Source organism: Molothrus aeneus, chromosome 14 (assembly GCF_037042795.1).
Source record: "Molothrus aeneus isolate 106 chromosome 14, BPBGC_Maene_1.0, whole genome shotgun sequence".
NCBI classification, from domain to species: domain Eukaryota; kingdom Metazoa; phylum Chordata; class Aves; order Passeriformes; family Icteridae; genus Molothrus; species Molothrus aeneus.
The window spans coordinates 2,956,521-2,972,596 of NC_089659.1; the positions used below are offsets into that span (position 1 = coordinate 2,956,521).

General features: G+C 45.4%; 1 protein-coding gene across 1 annotated transcript in view; it reads left to right on the forward strand.

The window, feature by feature from the left end:
- Positions 1-16,076, forward strand: part of TRPC5 (transient receptor potential cation channel subfamily C member 5) — a 108,348-nt gene that overhangs the window by 35,100 nt on the left and 57,172 nt on the right. Inside the window, exon 3 of the mRNA XM_066559270.1 lies at positions 12,899-13,420. Within this exon, the coding sequence (XP_066415367.1) occupies positions 12,899-13,420 (522 nt within the window). The remainder of the gene's footprint in view (positions 1-12,898; positions 13,421-16,076) is intronic.

The following is a 16,076-nucleotide window of genomic DNA, read 5'->3' on the forward strand; positions in this document are numbered from 1 at the left end:
TGGCACTGTGAGGGCACACCCTGAGTGCTGTGCCCAGCTCTGGCCCCTCAGCTTGGGAAGGACCTTGGGACACTGAGCACATCCAGAGGCTTGAAAGGGGCTGGGAGCACAAACCCTGAGAGGATCCACTGAGGGAGCTGGGGGTGCTCAGCCTGGAGCAAAGGAGACTCAGGGCTGCCCCCATCACTCTGCACAGCTCCTGAAAGGTGCCTGTGCTCAGCTGGGGCTGGGCTCTGTCTCCAGCAGCACTGACACAACCGGAGCACACAGCCTCGAGCTGCACCAGGGGAATACAGGTTGGAGAGCAGGAAAAAGTTTTTTACAGAAAGGGTGATAAAGTTCTGGAATGGCTGCCTGGGGAGGTGGTGGAGTCCCCATCCCTGGGTGTGTTTAACAAAGCCTGGATGTGGCACTGGGTGCCAGGGTTTAGTTGAGGGGCTGGGGCTGGGTTGGACTCAATGGTCTTTAAGTTCTCTTCCAACCTGTGAATTCTATGAACTTAGAACTGTGGTTTTGGATACTGAGCTGTGACTCTGCTGGTGGAGCTGGGGAGGAGGCTTCGCCAGTAACAGGCTGGACAATGCTAATAAACTTACAGCTGTTTTGAAAGATGCTGTTGGCTGTGGGAGATTTTGGGGTTAGGGAGAAAGTCATCATGGTGCAACCATGAGAAGAGCATAGAGATGTTCTAGTGTGCTTCACTCCCAGCAGTGAGTAAAGCCCAGGCTTGAACGACCCATCCTCCTCTTCAGTAATCAAACAGCCTTTCTTAATTTTGTGATTTTTACAGGTTAATTTATAATTTCCAAGGGTTGTATAATTTACTCCAATTACTCCTTGAAGCTTTTTATAAACCATAGATCTCTCTGACCCGTCACACAGCTGGTCCCTTAAACCATAGCATAGCTTGTTTTTTCCCAAACTCAAGGCAAGCGTTTGGAAACCAAGCAACCTATTCATGAATATTAAAAGGAACAACAAAACAAACTAATATTCCTGGAACCTGGAGGGTTTGCAAGTGTTGCTTTTCCTGCAGAGGTTTGTAGTCAGCAAACATGCATTTTTCAGGAAATAAAAGTGAGCCTAGTCTGGTGCTGTGATAGTTATTGTTTGATTTTCTGGGCAGTGCAGAGGCTGGTGTTGTACTGCATAGGGGCAGAGGAGGAATATAGGTGTACTTGGCATGGCAGTCCATCCTGAGTGATAAGTGTCCTGTTATTTAAATAAGACAACAAACCACTGAATAACCAACAGAAAGTGAAGGGATTGGCTTGAAACAGCAAAACTGAGCACTGCAGATGCAGTATCGACTTTGGGCCAGGCTTTTCTCTTTGGGGGTGCAAATGTTAAAATGAAAAGTTGTCTGTGCATGGGACAGGTCCAGTAAATGCAATGGCAAAACAAGGCAGTAGGCACATAGCTAAACCAGAGATCTGGCTGGCATCCTATGGGGTTGAAATTAACAGGGAACTTTAAATTATTGGGTTTTTTCTTAATTCAGAACTACTGTACAAGCAAGAGAACGTATATATGAAGCCTATTGAATGAATTCTCCTTCCCTGTAAAATCTTCTGTCCCTCAACCTATTTGATCTTTTTGAGTTTTGCTGTTTATTTTTTCCCTTAAAGTGCTATCAGATGGTTATTTTTGCTATACAAACATCAATACAGTGAGTTTTGCTTTCAGCCAAGCTGGAGGCTGCACCTAACCTTCTCCAGCAAAGAGCAGGAAATTCATGTCTGAAAACTCCCATTTCCCCCTGCATTTGATTCACCCTCAATTTACCAGTAATAGCTGTATTTCCTGACACTTGGAAACCTGTTGAAATCAGTACAAATTTTCCAGATGAGGCGTTCAGGGGCCCATTCTTTGGAGCTGCTGGTGTGAATTGTGTGTGGAGTGGTGCAGAAGGTGTGTCAGAGCTCTCAGATCTCGCCTGCCTCTCTGCCCTCCTGCCGGGGCTGTGCTTGCAGCACACCAGACACGGTCTGTGCTGCCTGCTGAGCCCTCCTTCCTCCTTTAAGGAGCTGTAATCAGTCATCTGAATGGCTCCAGGTCCATGAGCACCTCCACGGTGGCTGTTTTCTTCACAACAATCAGAGCTGACATCAGCTGTTTGCATGAGGAGGGTACCAGCATCTCTCTCTGCTATCTGGCAAACTTAGCACTTTGCTCTCGTGGCAGATGGCTCCAAATTAAGCTGGTTCACAGATGGGACTACAAATGCAATTCCTCAATAATGAGAATAAAAAGAGAAAAGGGATCTTAGGGTTTATGCCTGTGATTTGGTTCGTTCTGATGATCCTTCTGAATCAATGCCATCCATATGTAGTCCAAAAGAAGGAGTTTGCAGGTACAGCCTCTGGAAGAGTATGGCTGTGAAGAGGAAACTACAGAGAATAAAAGGCAAGTTTTCAGTCTTAGTTGCTAATCATCAGATTGGTAGAAAATTGCTGCACTGGATAGTGTTAGTGAACCTAAAATTTGACCTCAAAAATCCTCTTTTAGGTGAGCTGATGAGTGAAAATTGGTAGAAGATTGCTGCACTAGATAGTGTTAGTGAACCTAAAATTTGACCTCAAAAATCCTCTTTTAGGCGAGCAGATGAGTGAAAATCCACCTTAATCTTTGTTCAGATCCCACAGATGAACAGCCTAGAGACAGCCTTTTGTGAAACAGGAAATAAAGGTTGCATTAAACCATTTTATTCTTGCCCAAATCTCATAACTTTCTTGAGACAATGTGGTTTAGCCTAGTTTCCCTACTCACACAGGGTTTTTGTCCCGTGTGCAGAAACCAGTGGAAAGTTCAGCCCTTACCACTGACAGGCCTTGATTTTGGACTTGCTGGTACAAGCTCATTGCCAGCCCTGTGCTACCACTGATGGGACCATTTAAGTCAAAAGAAACAGTTCAGTTCTCAAAAACCTCACAGTATAAAATCTAGATTATACAGGCAGTTGGAAAGAGGAGAGGTTTAGGAGCAGGCACCTGTATCAAGGAATTCTGTGGCAGTTCTGAATGGTGGCTGAGGAGCACTGGAACACAGAGGGGAACAGGCTGATGGGTGTGACTCAAACCAGTCATTTCCACGTTAAGAGGAGGGTCCAAAGTGAAAAGGAAAGGCAGAACCTGGTTAGAAACACTCCTGAGCAAGAGGAGGTTCTGAAGAATAGAACCAGTTAAGAAAAATACGACCACAAGTTCTCAGTGTGGGAATATTTGAAAGGAACAATAAGGAAGAAGGATCATGTCTGAAAACAGAGAAGCAGCTTCAAAGCCTAATGGCTCCATTAGCACCCAAGCTTTTCATTATTTTTATTGATGCAGTAATAATTCACAGTTATAGTTAACATGCCTTTGACACTGGTGGCTGCCTTCAAAATGAATTCCATCTAATTAAACTAAACAACAGAGGAATCAAAGATCACTTCAGCTAATGATTACATTTAACTGGGAAATTCTTTCCTCCCTCCCCATTGCCTCAGTCCCCAGATAATCTTAAATCTAGGGGAAAAAGAACTGAGTGAAACATCTCCTGGGCTCAGGAGATGAAGGCAGTGACAGATACCAGATTTCTGACAGTGCCAATAAGGCACTGGCTCCTTCTCCTGGGTCAGCATAAACTCTGTTATTATTTCCTAGGATGCTGGTGGGGGTCCAGCCAAGAACTGCATCACAGCGTGCACAAACATGCCATGCTTGTAATTGAACATACAGACAGGTGAGAAGTCAGGAATTATCCAAGATGCTTCCCAGAGAATTGTCTTTACTGATCTGTAGGAGGCTTCTTAGCACTTGCCTGCTCTGGGCACACTGTACAGTGAATTTTCAGTCAGGTGTGATGGGTTCTCAGGATTCAGCTGGGTGGATGAACTGTTACAGGGCAAAAAAAAAAATCCTGTTTGTGCTGCTACACAAGTGAACTTCTGGGCTCTCTGTAGATCTGTTGATTAAGGAACTTTGTTTCAAAAATCCATATTATCTACCCAGCATCCATGGATGTGCCTATTGTACCCACCTCCCTTTGCTCCTAAGCCCCCATTACAGCATCCCCTGACATCACCCAGCACGTGTTTGCCTCTCCTCTGTCTGGAACCCCAAACCCAGAGGTTTGACATGGCTGTTTAGATTCCCTGGTACAGATTTGTGGGAGACTCTTCCTGGTGCAATAGTTATAACACATTTTTTCCAAGGGAAGCTTCTCTCTGTGGGAAGAGTGAATGTCACAAATTACAGGCTCCTGCAAAACAAAGCTCTGGGATCTATAAAGATCTGTGAAGAACTGCAGGGCAGCTTAGCAGGAGTCCCTCAGCCTTACCTGGCTGTTGAATAGAGCTGGGCTGGGCTGGCAAAGTCACATTTATGGCTTGTTTATCCCTGTAGGAGCAGTGTTTTGTTATCCCATGGCAAAATACAGCCTGGTGGGGCAGCACTTTGGTGGCAGTGGTGGTGGAATATCAAAGAGGCATTGACTGGGAGCAGTATTTCTTGTCTCTGAATTGCTGCAGTGAGGGAACGCTGTGATCCAAGGTCTTTGCTCTGTCATTGCCTTGGGAGGCTGCTGGAAAACTGCTGAGAGGCTCAGGGCCGTGTGAATTGTTGGTGTTTAGTTCATGGCAGTGAGGGAGGGCTGGTGTGCTCCAAGTACTCCTCAGGCAGGAGAGGATGAGGCAGCGCCAGGCTCTGCAGCATCAGGGGCACAGCATTACCTGGAGGCTTTTGGCTTCCTAGCACTGGGAGTCACTGCCTGAGTGGGAATAAAGGAAGATCTCAACCACACAGATCTTTTTCTCTCTCTTGTGCAAGCCCCTGCCACCTGTCTAGGTTGTCATTTCTTTGCTGTTGCAAACTCTGGGGTCTTTTCAGAAGCCACAGCATTGGTTGGTAAAACGACAGTGCCAGTGATGCCTTGGGAAGGCTGCCCTAGAACAGAGGCTGGACAGAGCTAAAGAATAAAGTAGGGATTTATTAGAAGGTCTCAATGGATCCTTGGGCAGCACAAGAGCCCAGCCAGGACCACACCCAAGATGAACAAAAATGGTCCCCAAATCCCCAAGCAGTCATGGGGTCTCTCACTGTTATAAGTTCTGCTCCATTTGTATATTGGAGTTCATTGTCCAATTACAGCTCCAGCCCATGCAGTCCCATCCTGCTTGTTTTTCTTTCTTCAGCCCACATTGTTTGTGCTCTTGGGTCTGAGATTTGGATCATTTGTCCTTGGTGCCCAGCTGGAGCAGGAATTGTTTTGTCTCCCTACGCTCACCATCCCATAACAAGAAGCCCAGACCCACACACTGAAGCAGCCCAGAATCCGAAAAATACAAAAGCTAAACCCTGAGGCATCACCAAAAGCACATCTTGGTAGTCAGAATGGGCAACAATGAAGCTCCTGGTCTGTGAGCATCAGGATTTGTGTTTTGTGCAGCATCAGGCAGCGCTGGGCTGGCACCGGTGCAGTAACCCACTCCTCTCCCTGACACTGTCTCATGATCCAATCTGATCTGATTTTTTTTCTAAAGGAATGTGATTGAATATGAATGCAACCTAAGGAAAAAGCCCTCCCTCTTCAAGCCCTGTCAGCAACATATTACCTCACCTAAACTTAATGAAACATCTCTCATCCACGCAAGGTGATAAATTACAGGAAGAAGGGATGTTTTATGTACAAAGATGATATAAAAGGCTGTAGATAGCATGATTATTAACCTATATTAGCACATCTTGTCCTTGTTACCACTAAGAATAGATGACACAGAGACCAAGAAAAATGAATCAAAAAGCTGGACAGCTCTCCCTCCTAGAATAAAGCCTGAAAAATATTAGAAAAATAGTAACTGTAATAAAATAAAGATTACCTTGAAGACAGAGCCTGCAAATTTCCAAATAACCATGGGCTGTCTTTGTTTCAGTTCTGTTTGGGGTCAGGGGAAAGCTTATCCATAAAATGAAAAAATATCTCAGATGCAGCAACATTCCAAGGTCCTTAGAGCAGTTAAGAAATTTATAGGACTGAATTAAGCAAGCTCTTTAATAAAATTCATTTCAAAGCTTAAAAACAGCATTAAAAATAAAGAATAAACCCTAATAACTTTTACTCAGAACAGATGCTCCTATCACAGAGTAACTCTTAAAATGGTAATGAAGAAGGGTGGAACAGCATATTGTGTTTCCAAATGAGGGGAAAAAAACCCAATCATCAGGAATAAGCCAGCTAGTCTGCCTGTCCAGTCTTGAGATTATTCAGTTCACTCCCATGTCAGTAATTCTGGATTTACACCTGTGTTGCTGTCACAGTCTCAGGAAAAAGTTCCAGCAAGCAGCCAGGGAATCTCTGCATTTTGGGAAGATCCAGAATATTGCATTTTTGGTAGATCCATAAAACACTGTGAGCCAGGGCCCCATGTCACTTGGGCCAATTCAGCAGCTTCATTATTGTCTGGATTTGTGACAGTCCTGAACTTTTGTGCCGTGTTTGTTCTGCCTGGAGGAGTGTCCCCACTCAGTGAGCCCCAGACCAGGCAGGGATGTGATGGAGCCACGGTTCCCTGGAGATAGCATCACTTAATATGTGATAAATCAGGGTAAAATATGTGATAAATCAGGACTGCAACAGGCTTGTAAAACATTCCTGTACAGCAGAGAAGCCATGGCCAGGAGAGGCTGCAGCTCCTCGTGGCACAGCTCCTGTAGGCACTCCCAGCCCATCTCCCTGCTGCAGGCAGTGGCTCTGAAGCGCATCAAGGCACGGGAATTTGGGGCAAAGTGAGCTCAGGTTGCACTCCAGCTCAGCACAAGAGGCTCAAACACGAGGTAACTCTTGTCAGTGTCCCTCTGTGACTCGCAGAGTCAGCCACAGTGACTGCACTCTGCATTCCTGCATCATCAAGTGCCTCATCTCATCTCCTGCACATGTAGGGAAAGGAGAGGCCTCAGAAGAGAGACACAGAGAGAGAGGCACAGAGAGAGACACTGAGAGACACAGATACACACAGAAAGACACAGAGAGAGAGGGGCACAGCACAGAGAGAGACAGAGACAGACACACACACACACAGAGACACAGACACAGACACACAGACACACACAGACACACAGGCAGACACACACAGACACACACACACAGAGGGGCACAGCACAGAGAGAGACAGAGAGAGAGACACACACACAGACACACTGAGAGACACACACAGACACAGAGACACAGAGAGTGACAGACACAGAGACAGACACACAGAGAGACACACAGCCACACACACAGCCACAGAGAGACACACAGAGACACAGCCACACACACAGAGACACGCAGAGATGCACAGACACACAGACAGACACACAGAGACACAGACACACATAGAGAGAGACAGAGAGACACAGATGTACACAGAGACACAGAGAGACACACAGACACACTCACACACACAGACACACACACAGACACACACACAGACACAGACATTCACACACACAGACACACAAATCACCAGCCTGGGTCTCTGTACAAATCACCAACAGGACAGCACTGCTGGGAACGTGCCTTGAGCTGTTTTATTTTCCAGCATCACTCTCATTACATGGTTATGACAATGGGAAGATGCCAGCAGCTCACATCCCAGGCAGCAGACCAAGAACTTCATGTTACAACTCACTTTATGAGTTTTTTGACCAATCCCACAAAGCAAAAGCACATTGACAGTAGTTCTATCCAACCACTATAAGCACAGGTACCTTTGGTTAAACAGTGCTTGCTTATTTCAAATACAATACCTGCTTGTAAACCTTAAAACACAATGCACAGAGCTCCATTATTAAGCTTAGAACTTCCTAATGTCTCACAAGATAAACTTTTCTGCAGCTTAAGGAGCTGTTCTAGACAAGCATTAATACACAGACCATTGTTCTATTTGTCCTTACTTTTCTACTTTTTACATAAGTTTTCTGCTGACCAATCTCATGGCTGCTGCTTGGCTCTAATCACAGTTCTGCTGTCTCTGAGGCTGCCTTTTGCAGCTTTCCCAAAATCCTCTGATTTTATGGATTCCCCCCCTCACACAGAGACACCCACACAGAGGGGCTCTGGCTGCAGGAACTTGCCACAGCCATTAAAATGCATATTTGCAAAATCCTTTCCTCCTGAAGGCTCCTCTCCGAGTCCCTCTATTTTTTTAATCCCCAGCAGGAGTTATTACGTGGCATCAGCCACAAATGGTGACATCTTTTGACAATCTTTGTGGCTGTGCTGCGTTCCTGCACACATGGCTGAGCACAGGCTCTGATGCAGCTCTGCCACTGCCAAGGGCACTGGGTTTCAGTTCAGCCCTGAGAATGAATCCCCTGGGCCCACCTCCAGTTTTAAACACATGGATAAGAAGCCAAATTAAAACTGGAAGAATCTAGAGCGGGTCTATCAGTATTTTACTTCTGTTTACTGGTTGTAGAGAAGGATATTTGGTTATACAGATATCACAGATCTACTTTTTCACATTCTTTCATGCATTAAATTAATTAATAATTATTAGCAGTTCTGTGATTCTATAAAATGCTTTTTTTTATTCAGAAATACCTATTTTAGTGTTAATGTGTTGGTAACCTTTTATGAGCATTTGGCTTGCTACAAGGCACTGAAAGGTACTGATTGTCACTGTTCTGCAGTATCAGTCTGAGGAGCAGAGATTTTATTTGGCTTTACAGGCACATTTGTAAGTCACTGAGGAGATTTTAGACCAGGAGGAGCCTTTTGTTAAGCTGGATATTCTGGGACAGCTGTACTGGAACCAGTGGAACACTCCAATAACAGCAGAGTTTGCCCATAAGTACATCTGCAATGTGTGCCATATTCACCAGGATTGTGAATAACCAGTACAAAACCCCTTAAACTACAGGACTTTTTTAGGTAGCACTTTGTGTTGTTCATTATATTTCATTAACCAAATTACATCATTTCAGTCAATGAACTGCTCTTGAGAGGAAAGAAACACAAACTCCCTATTAATATAAATCTGGCATCACTGATACCAGACACCACTGAATCACCTAAAATGAATGTTGAAATTTATTCAGCCAAGTACCACCTTCTCAGGGTCCCACATAAGTTTGCTTCCAGTGCCTAAAGGGAGCTTCCAAGAAAGCTGGATTGTATTTGTAGCTTTCCAGTGAGGCTTGCACAAGTTTGTGCTGGCAGTCAGAAAATCTTCTATAAAACACAGCTGAGTAAAAAAGCTATACAAGCTGAAAATAATGCAGATTAATGTATTTACAGATTAATGTATTTACAGATTAATGTATTTACAGTTTATCATGGTTATACTTACAGTTTATTGCACTGATCCAGGGGAGATGCTGCTTTATGAAATGCAGAAATGCAGGCTTGAAAACAGGGCAATTCCAAATGTTACAGGTAAAAGCACCGAGAGTTATTTACAGACAAAATATTATTATCCATAAAAGGCAAAAGGCACATTTCCATTTGTCTGTTAGTTTGGCTGAGGAGAATGTTTTTGAGCTGCATCTCCTCAGTTTTCCCATTTATTGCACTGTGGTTCACATTGCTGAGCAGTCTTGGAGCACTTGAGGCTGGGTTGCTTTTACACAACACTAAACCAGAGGAGCTGTTCCAGATACCAAACTAGATTTAATTCAAAGTAAAACTCCTAAAAGACGTACAACAAGGCCACCAGATCTTCAGTGCCAGCTTCTTTTTTTTTTCCCCCTTCTGCAGTTTAATTCCTCTTACACTGTACTCCTGACTAAGAGCAGAGATTCCTGCTCTCTTTCTATCCAGAGCTCCTTTCCAGCACTATTTTGCTGGAAAACTTATTTTTCCATTCAGAGGAGAGCTTAGCTGTACTGAACAGCACTTTTATGTGAGCTAATCCTTCTCCTTTAATGAATTAAACTTGTTTCTTCACCCTCCTTTTCAAATAAAGGGGATTTTTCACTCGCTGCAGCGTCTTTCAGAGCAGCAGTGCTACAGGGGTAAGCAGGACCTTATGAGGATCAAATCTAGGCAGATGATAACAAGCATTCAGTCACTTGTTGTTGTCAACAGTAGCATGAATTTCTCGAATGAAAAGAACCAAGATGAAATGCAGGCAAGGTGTTTGCTCCTGTGCAGGTGGTGGCACCAAGGGTCTGAAGGACTGGGGTTAACAGCTGGTGTCAGGTGAGGAGGTTAATGGAAAAGAATTTTGTTTTTCAGGTCACTTAATGAAAGTAACCCTGGAAGAGCTCAGCAGAGCCCTTGGGGTGGAATAAATTATTCCTCTTCTGCTTCCATCACTGCAGGTTAGCCCAAGACAGAGGAGAAGGTGATCTAAACATGAACTCAGCTGGGCAGAGCATCACAGGAGGAACATCAGTGCTGTTGTGATCTCTGCTGCCCCTCCAGTGACAGAACACAGCCCTTAAGCAAAGGCTTTGCATAGCCACAGCTTTAAAACAGATAGTTTGTGATGCAGGTTATCAAAAAACACTGTGTGAGAAGACAGCAAAAATATTTATCACAAGACAGGCAATTTTGGGCCAGTCCATGGCCTTTGGGTCAGGCAGACACAGAACAGAGGCTGCAGCAGCCCCTGGTCACACTGTCCCTGTTCTGTGTTGTGCTGGTTTGCTTTGCTGCTCAGAAATAACTCCTGTGACTGGAGCCTTGCACTGATCTGCTCCATGGAGCCTCTGGGTGCCTGCACCACCATTTCCCCCTTTATCCCTTAATTTGAAGTTCTGTGAGGTGCCCAGGAGAACACACCTCCCCTACCAGTGCTCCAGTCCTCACAAGGCAGTGCTCTGATTTGGGGCTGAGGCTTGTGATCCCAGCCAGAAAAGGGATGAAGATCACTTCATTCCTTCCCAAACCATTCTGAGTGCTCCAGATCCATATTTAGACAGCTCTGGAGCAGACAGGAGTAGCACTATCCCCACCTGTAACATCACTTCCTTCTCCTCCAGTGCCCATTTCATATTCTGAGCAACATGAATTCCTCATCTGTGTAAAGCTGAAAATCTTTCTTGCAGCCCTGGGTACAATAACTTCCATATAGAAAAACAAGATTAAACCTGACAGTAATAGAAGTGATAGAGGAGGAAAAGTGTTCTTCCTTTGAGGCACAGGCTCTGAATACAGCAGCCAGGCACTGATTGAAAAAGGGCAGGAAGAAAGATAAATGCAGTTGTAGTCAAGCATCAGGTCTTGGGAAAAAAAAAAGCTTTTAAGAAAGAGAAAAAAAGAAAACCCCACAACTTTCTCTTGACATTTAAGAAACTACCTAAACAAGCTAAGCAAAGGGAAAGGAAGAGAGAGCAAGACCTTACACAGAGAGCTGCTTTCAGCCATTTGTTACTGGATATCTTAAAATACATTTATCCAACCTTGCTAAGAGCCACCAAGCCCTCCATGACCCACAGCAAATCCTCAGGACTGCTTTCTCTCCCTCCTGCCTCTGTGGGCACCAGCCTGCTTAGCAAAGCCCCTCCACACCCAGGAGCCTGCAGGCTGCCAGGGATTTAACTCCTCATGTGCCACAGCCAGGGGAGCAGATTTGTTCCCCAAAATGCCTGCAGGCTCCTGTGACTGACCCTGTGAGCACCTTTGGGAGTGTGTTGTGTGCTGTCACACTGTTATATGTAAGGATTTATTGATCAGCTTTGGCTCTTTAGTGCTCTGCAGCCCCTTAACTCCCAGGAAACTGAGATTCTGAGCCTGGAGGTCTCACCACCAGCCTTAGGTGTGTCCTGCAGAGGGGTTTCTTACCTCACACTCCTCCATCACTTTGCTCTTGGATTTAGGCAGGCTGAGGAACATTTCCTGCCATTAGGACTCTTTGGCAGCAGTTTCTCCAAGACATCTCTGATATTGCCAAGGGAGCAGACCCCCTGTTCCCCCAGCCCAGCTGTGCCCCCTGGAGCAGCAGGATGTGCCAGGACAGTGTTGGGCACTGATTAACACACAACAAAGAGAGCTGCCTGCCTGCAAATGGAAACACACTGGGTGCTTGCATCTAACAGCATTCCCAGCTAATTTTACACTCTGCATATAGTAATAAGACACAACAGGGTGTGCATTAAGCTCATCCTTTGAGAAGTGCAGCAGTAGCTGGATAATGCACACCCCGGAGTGGCTTATTTGTAGTGGACTATGGCTCATTAATTTTACATTTTTTTTTTTTCAAATCCATTCTAAAAAAACCTACAAGTCTATTCTGAGGGCAGTTAAGTAATGTATCCTTACACTGAAAAAATATTTTCAAATAAAACAGTAGGCAAAAGTGAGGAAGAGTTCTGCCCAACTGCAGACCAGGGTTTGGTGTGTGCAGGATCTGCTTTGAGCTGGTTCTTGGCCTGCTGATGCAGATACATAGTGCAAATCATGGTAGTTATGGAAATCTATTCTGTGTTCACTCTTTTCTAGGCTTTTCTTTCTTTTTGTGTAATTACCTGGGCCTTTTTTATTCCTTTTTTTTCCCCTCCTTTTTTCCCCGTTTTTGTTTGTTTGTTTGTTGTATTTTTGTTTTTTTGTGTTTTTGTTTGTTTGTTTGTTTGTTTTATTTGGGTGGATTTTTTGGTTTGTTTTATTGTTTTTTGTTTTTCTGTTTGATGTATGAATGTATGAGCCCATACCCATTTCAGACCAGATTCACATTTGGATGGGGATGGGACTGACTTTTACACCAGACTGGGAAGGAGTGGTCAGGAGGCAGATTTCCAGGATTTGGGAGGAAAATGCTTTTCCCAGAATAGCAGCGTGTGGCTAAGCCTGCATACAGCAGCAATTACAGCACAGAGGGTGCCATAAACCCCATTTTGTTACGACGTCACTCCCCAAGTATGAACGAGGGACTCCTAAATCCTGCTGCTCCACGTGAGATGTGACTTTTCCCCTGGTGGTTTATCCCTCCATGCAGGTTCCAACGCTGATGATGGACACCCAGTTTTCAGAGTTCACCCCAGATATCACCCCCATCATGCTGGCGGCTCACACCAACAACTACGAGATCATCAAACTGCTCGTCCAAAGGCGGGTGACGATCCCACGCCCGCACCAGATCAGGTGCAACTGTGTGGAATGTGTCTCCAGCTCCGAGGTGGACAGCCTGAGGCACTCCAGGTCGAGGCTGAACATCTACAAAGCCTTAGCCAGCCCTTCGTTGATTGCCTTATCGAGCGAGGATCCCATCCTGACCGCCTTCCGCCTGGGCTGGGAGCTGAAGGAGCTGAGCAAGGTGGAAAATGAGTTCAAGGCTGAGTATGAAGAGCTGTCCCAGCAGTGCAAGCGTTTTGCTAAGGACCTTTTGGACCAAGCACGGAGCTCCCGGGAGCTGGAGATCATTCTCAATCACAGGGATGATCAGAGCGAGGAGCTGGATCCCCAAAAGTGTCATGATTTGGCAAAGCTGAAGGTAGCAATAAAGTATCACCAGAAAGAGGTAAGACCCACCTAAATGTGAAGGTATGGGGTGAAAGAATTCATTTCTTGAGTTGCTGTGGGTTTGTTCAGTGCTGGCTCTCAGGTGGGATTTTTTGATGTGCACGGGGATTGGTCACAAACCAGGAGGCTCAGGGCACCTTGGTGACAGCATGAATCTGACAACGATTGAGGGTAACAGGACTGGGACTTGCTGCAGTGGGCTGTGGCTTCTACAGCACCAAAAATTTCTGTCTCAAAGCTGCTTGAATCCCACCTCATTGTGCCCCTGCAAGGAACAGCCTCCAGACATTCCCAGGTCTGCTCACTCTGAAAGCTTTTCCCAGGGGCTGCTTTTGGACAGGAACCCAGAGCTAGAAGGGGCTGCCTGGCTCCTGAACACCGGCTCCCTCATGGAGGGCAGGAAATCATACAGCACACAATTCACTTCCTGCAGCCACCAAGCACTTCCAGGCACCCATTCAGCACCAACTCCGAAGGGCCAGAGATGTGACAGCAGCTAAAGAGAGCAGGAGAGGCTGGGGGCACTCCCAGAGTCCCAGGTCTCCAAATTACCAGCAGTCTTGTAAAAACACTCAGTGGTGTAACTGTTTATTCACACCTGTGACACCTCTTGATCCTCAGTCCTCGACCCATCTCTGTTTTAGGAGCTGAGAAGCAATTCCCAGAAATTCCAACTCCTGCCCCGAGGTCCAGAGAGGGAAGCCACACTTGAGCTAAAGGGCACAGAGCCTTTCAGAAGCCCTCAGATCCACAGATTTATAAGTTGATTCAATAAAGGCCACAAACCCCAGGAGAATGCTGACAGCAGTTTCATTACTTGGCTCTGGATTTCCTTTCTCTTTCCAAATCCAGACAGAATTTAGGAGATGATAAATTGCTGTTGGCCAGCGATGTTCCAGGTTATCTGAAGGAGGAATTCACTTGCTTGGGGGAGGAACTGAATTTCAATGTGCATTACATTCCTCTGTGTGGAGGGTCACCTGAGTGGCAGAAGATCCTGTCACATTCCTCTTTCCACTGCTTTCCCCACTTCCAACACTGACCCAGCATGGTGTGATCCATTTCACCTCCCTGAAGGGCCGAGAGGTGAAAGATGCAGATTTCCTTTCATGTTGTGCCCCCCTGTGCCAGCCCCTCCATGCCATAAGCTGGAGCCAAAGCCTCAAACTTCCTGGGATCCAGCACTTGGCAACTCCCTGCTCTTGCTGGGCTGCTCTGGGGGAATGTCAGCTCACTGGAGTCATGTCAGGTTGGTTTTTGCTCTGTGACAGGGTTGGGTAACACCACAAGTGCTCTAGGGACATGGACCAGCAGTGAAGAGTTACTCTGGAGAAGGGCACCCCAGGTAATCAGGTCAATGTTCACTGGATCTGAGAAGGAGCAGAGATTCTGCTTCTGGTTTTGCACTGGCCTGGCAGGCACAAGCTCCAGATCACCCCAGTGCTGCTGTGTGCAGGTCCTTGCTGGTCCCACTGTGCCACTGGTGACATCCAGGTGTCAATCTGTGCCTGCTCTTGTCTTGTGTTCACACTCAGGAGCTGCAAGTCTGAAGCAGCTCACTGTGTTTGAAACGTGGTGCTGAACAGTGCTGGAGCTTTTTTAATTTTAAATTTTTTAATCGTTGCCTGCTTTCTTGACAGTTTTTATCTTTTTTTTTTTTTTTTTTAAGGCGTATTTGACTGAATTCCAAGCATATGGACAAATTCCATGTTTTGTGACATATTCATGACAGTTCCAGCCTAAAAATGATAGCAAATACGCTCTGTGTTGCCAGCTAAAGTCAGTGCTGTTTTCAGGTGGAATACTGGTGGGCAGGGGCAGAATGAATGAGGTTGGGGAAGCAGCTGCTGAACCCTTCCATCCCACCTGGTTATTCACAAAACCCTGAAGCATCCTGCAGGGTGGCTGGGGTTTTCTTACCATAATAATTAGGCCATCTTATCGTGGCAATTAGCACAACACAAAACATCAAGCAAGATACAAACACCCTTGCCAGCTTCTGAAAAAATGAGTAGGAACCTTTGCCAGGGAGACACTGAGAAATGTTTTTTAATCCTGACTGAAGAGTATCAGACTGAGAGGATTTTTGTGGGGACAGGAAGGGAAGCAGAAGCAAGTTTGGTTTTCATGAAAGAAGGTTCTGCAGAGAAAAACAGCAGACTTTTAAAAGTAGATCATCTTGTTCTGCTGAAGCTTTTTATGTCTTAATGTTAAATGGGATTGGATTGGATTGGATGGAGAAGCTTTTTACGCCTGAACATTGACAAAGATGAAAGTCAAATCTCTGGTGCCTAAGAGAACAATCCAACGTGAACTTTGGGTATTTTCTGGGGCGTCAATTGTTACTGCAGTTTTTAGTTCTCTATATTCTGCACAAACAATGTGTAATTTCATATTGATTTCAGAGAAATTTCCTGCAGCTTTTTCTTTTTTTGAGTGAAATTAACCTGAACCTGAAAATTTCTCCCCAAAATATGAAATGATTCCATTTCAGCTTAACCAGGCAGATAAGGTCAACTTCAAGATTCTTCCCAGCGAAGTTGTCAAGGGGAGATGGGTGAAGAGATCATGGGGTTTGTCTTTACAAAGGCTAGGAAAATCTCCTGTTATGTTTTGTTGGGGTTTTTTCCCCCAAAAAACCCCCTTGGAAAGTA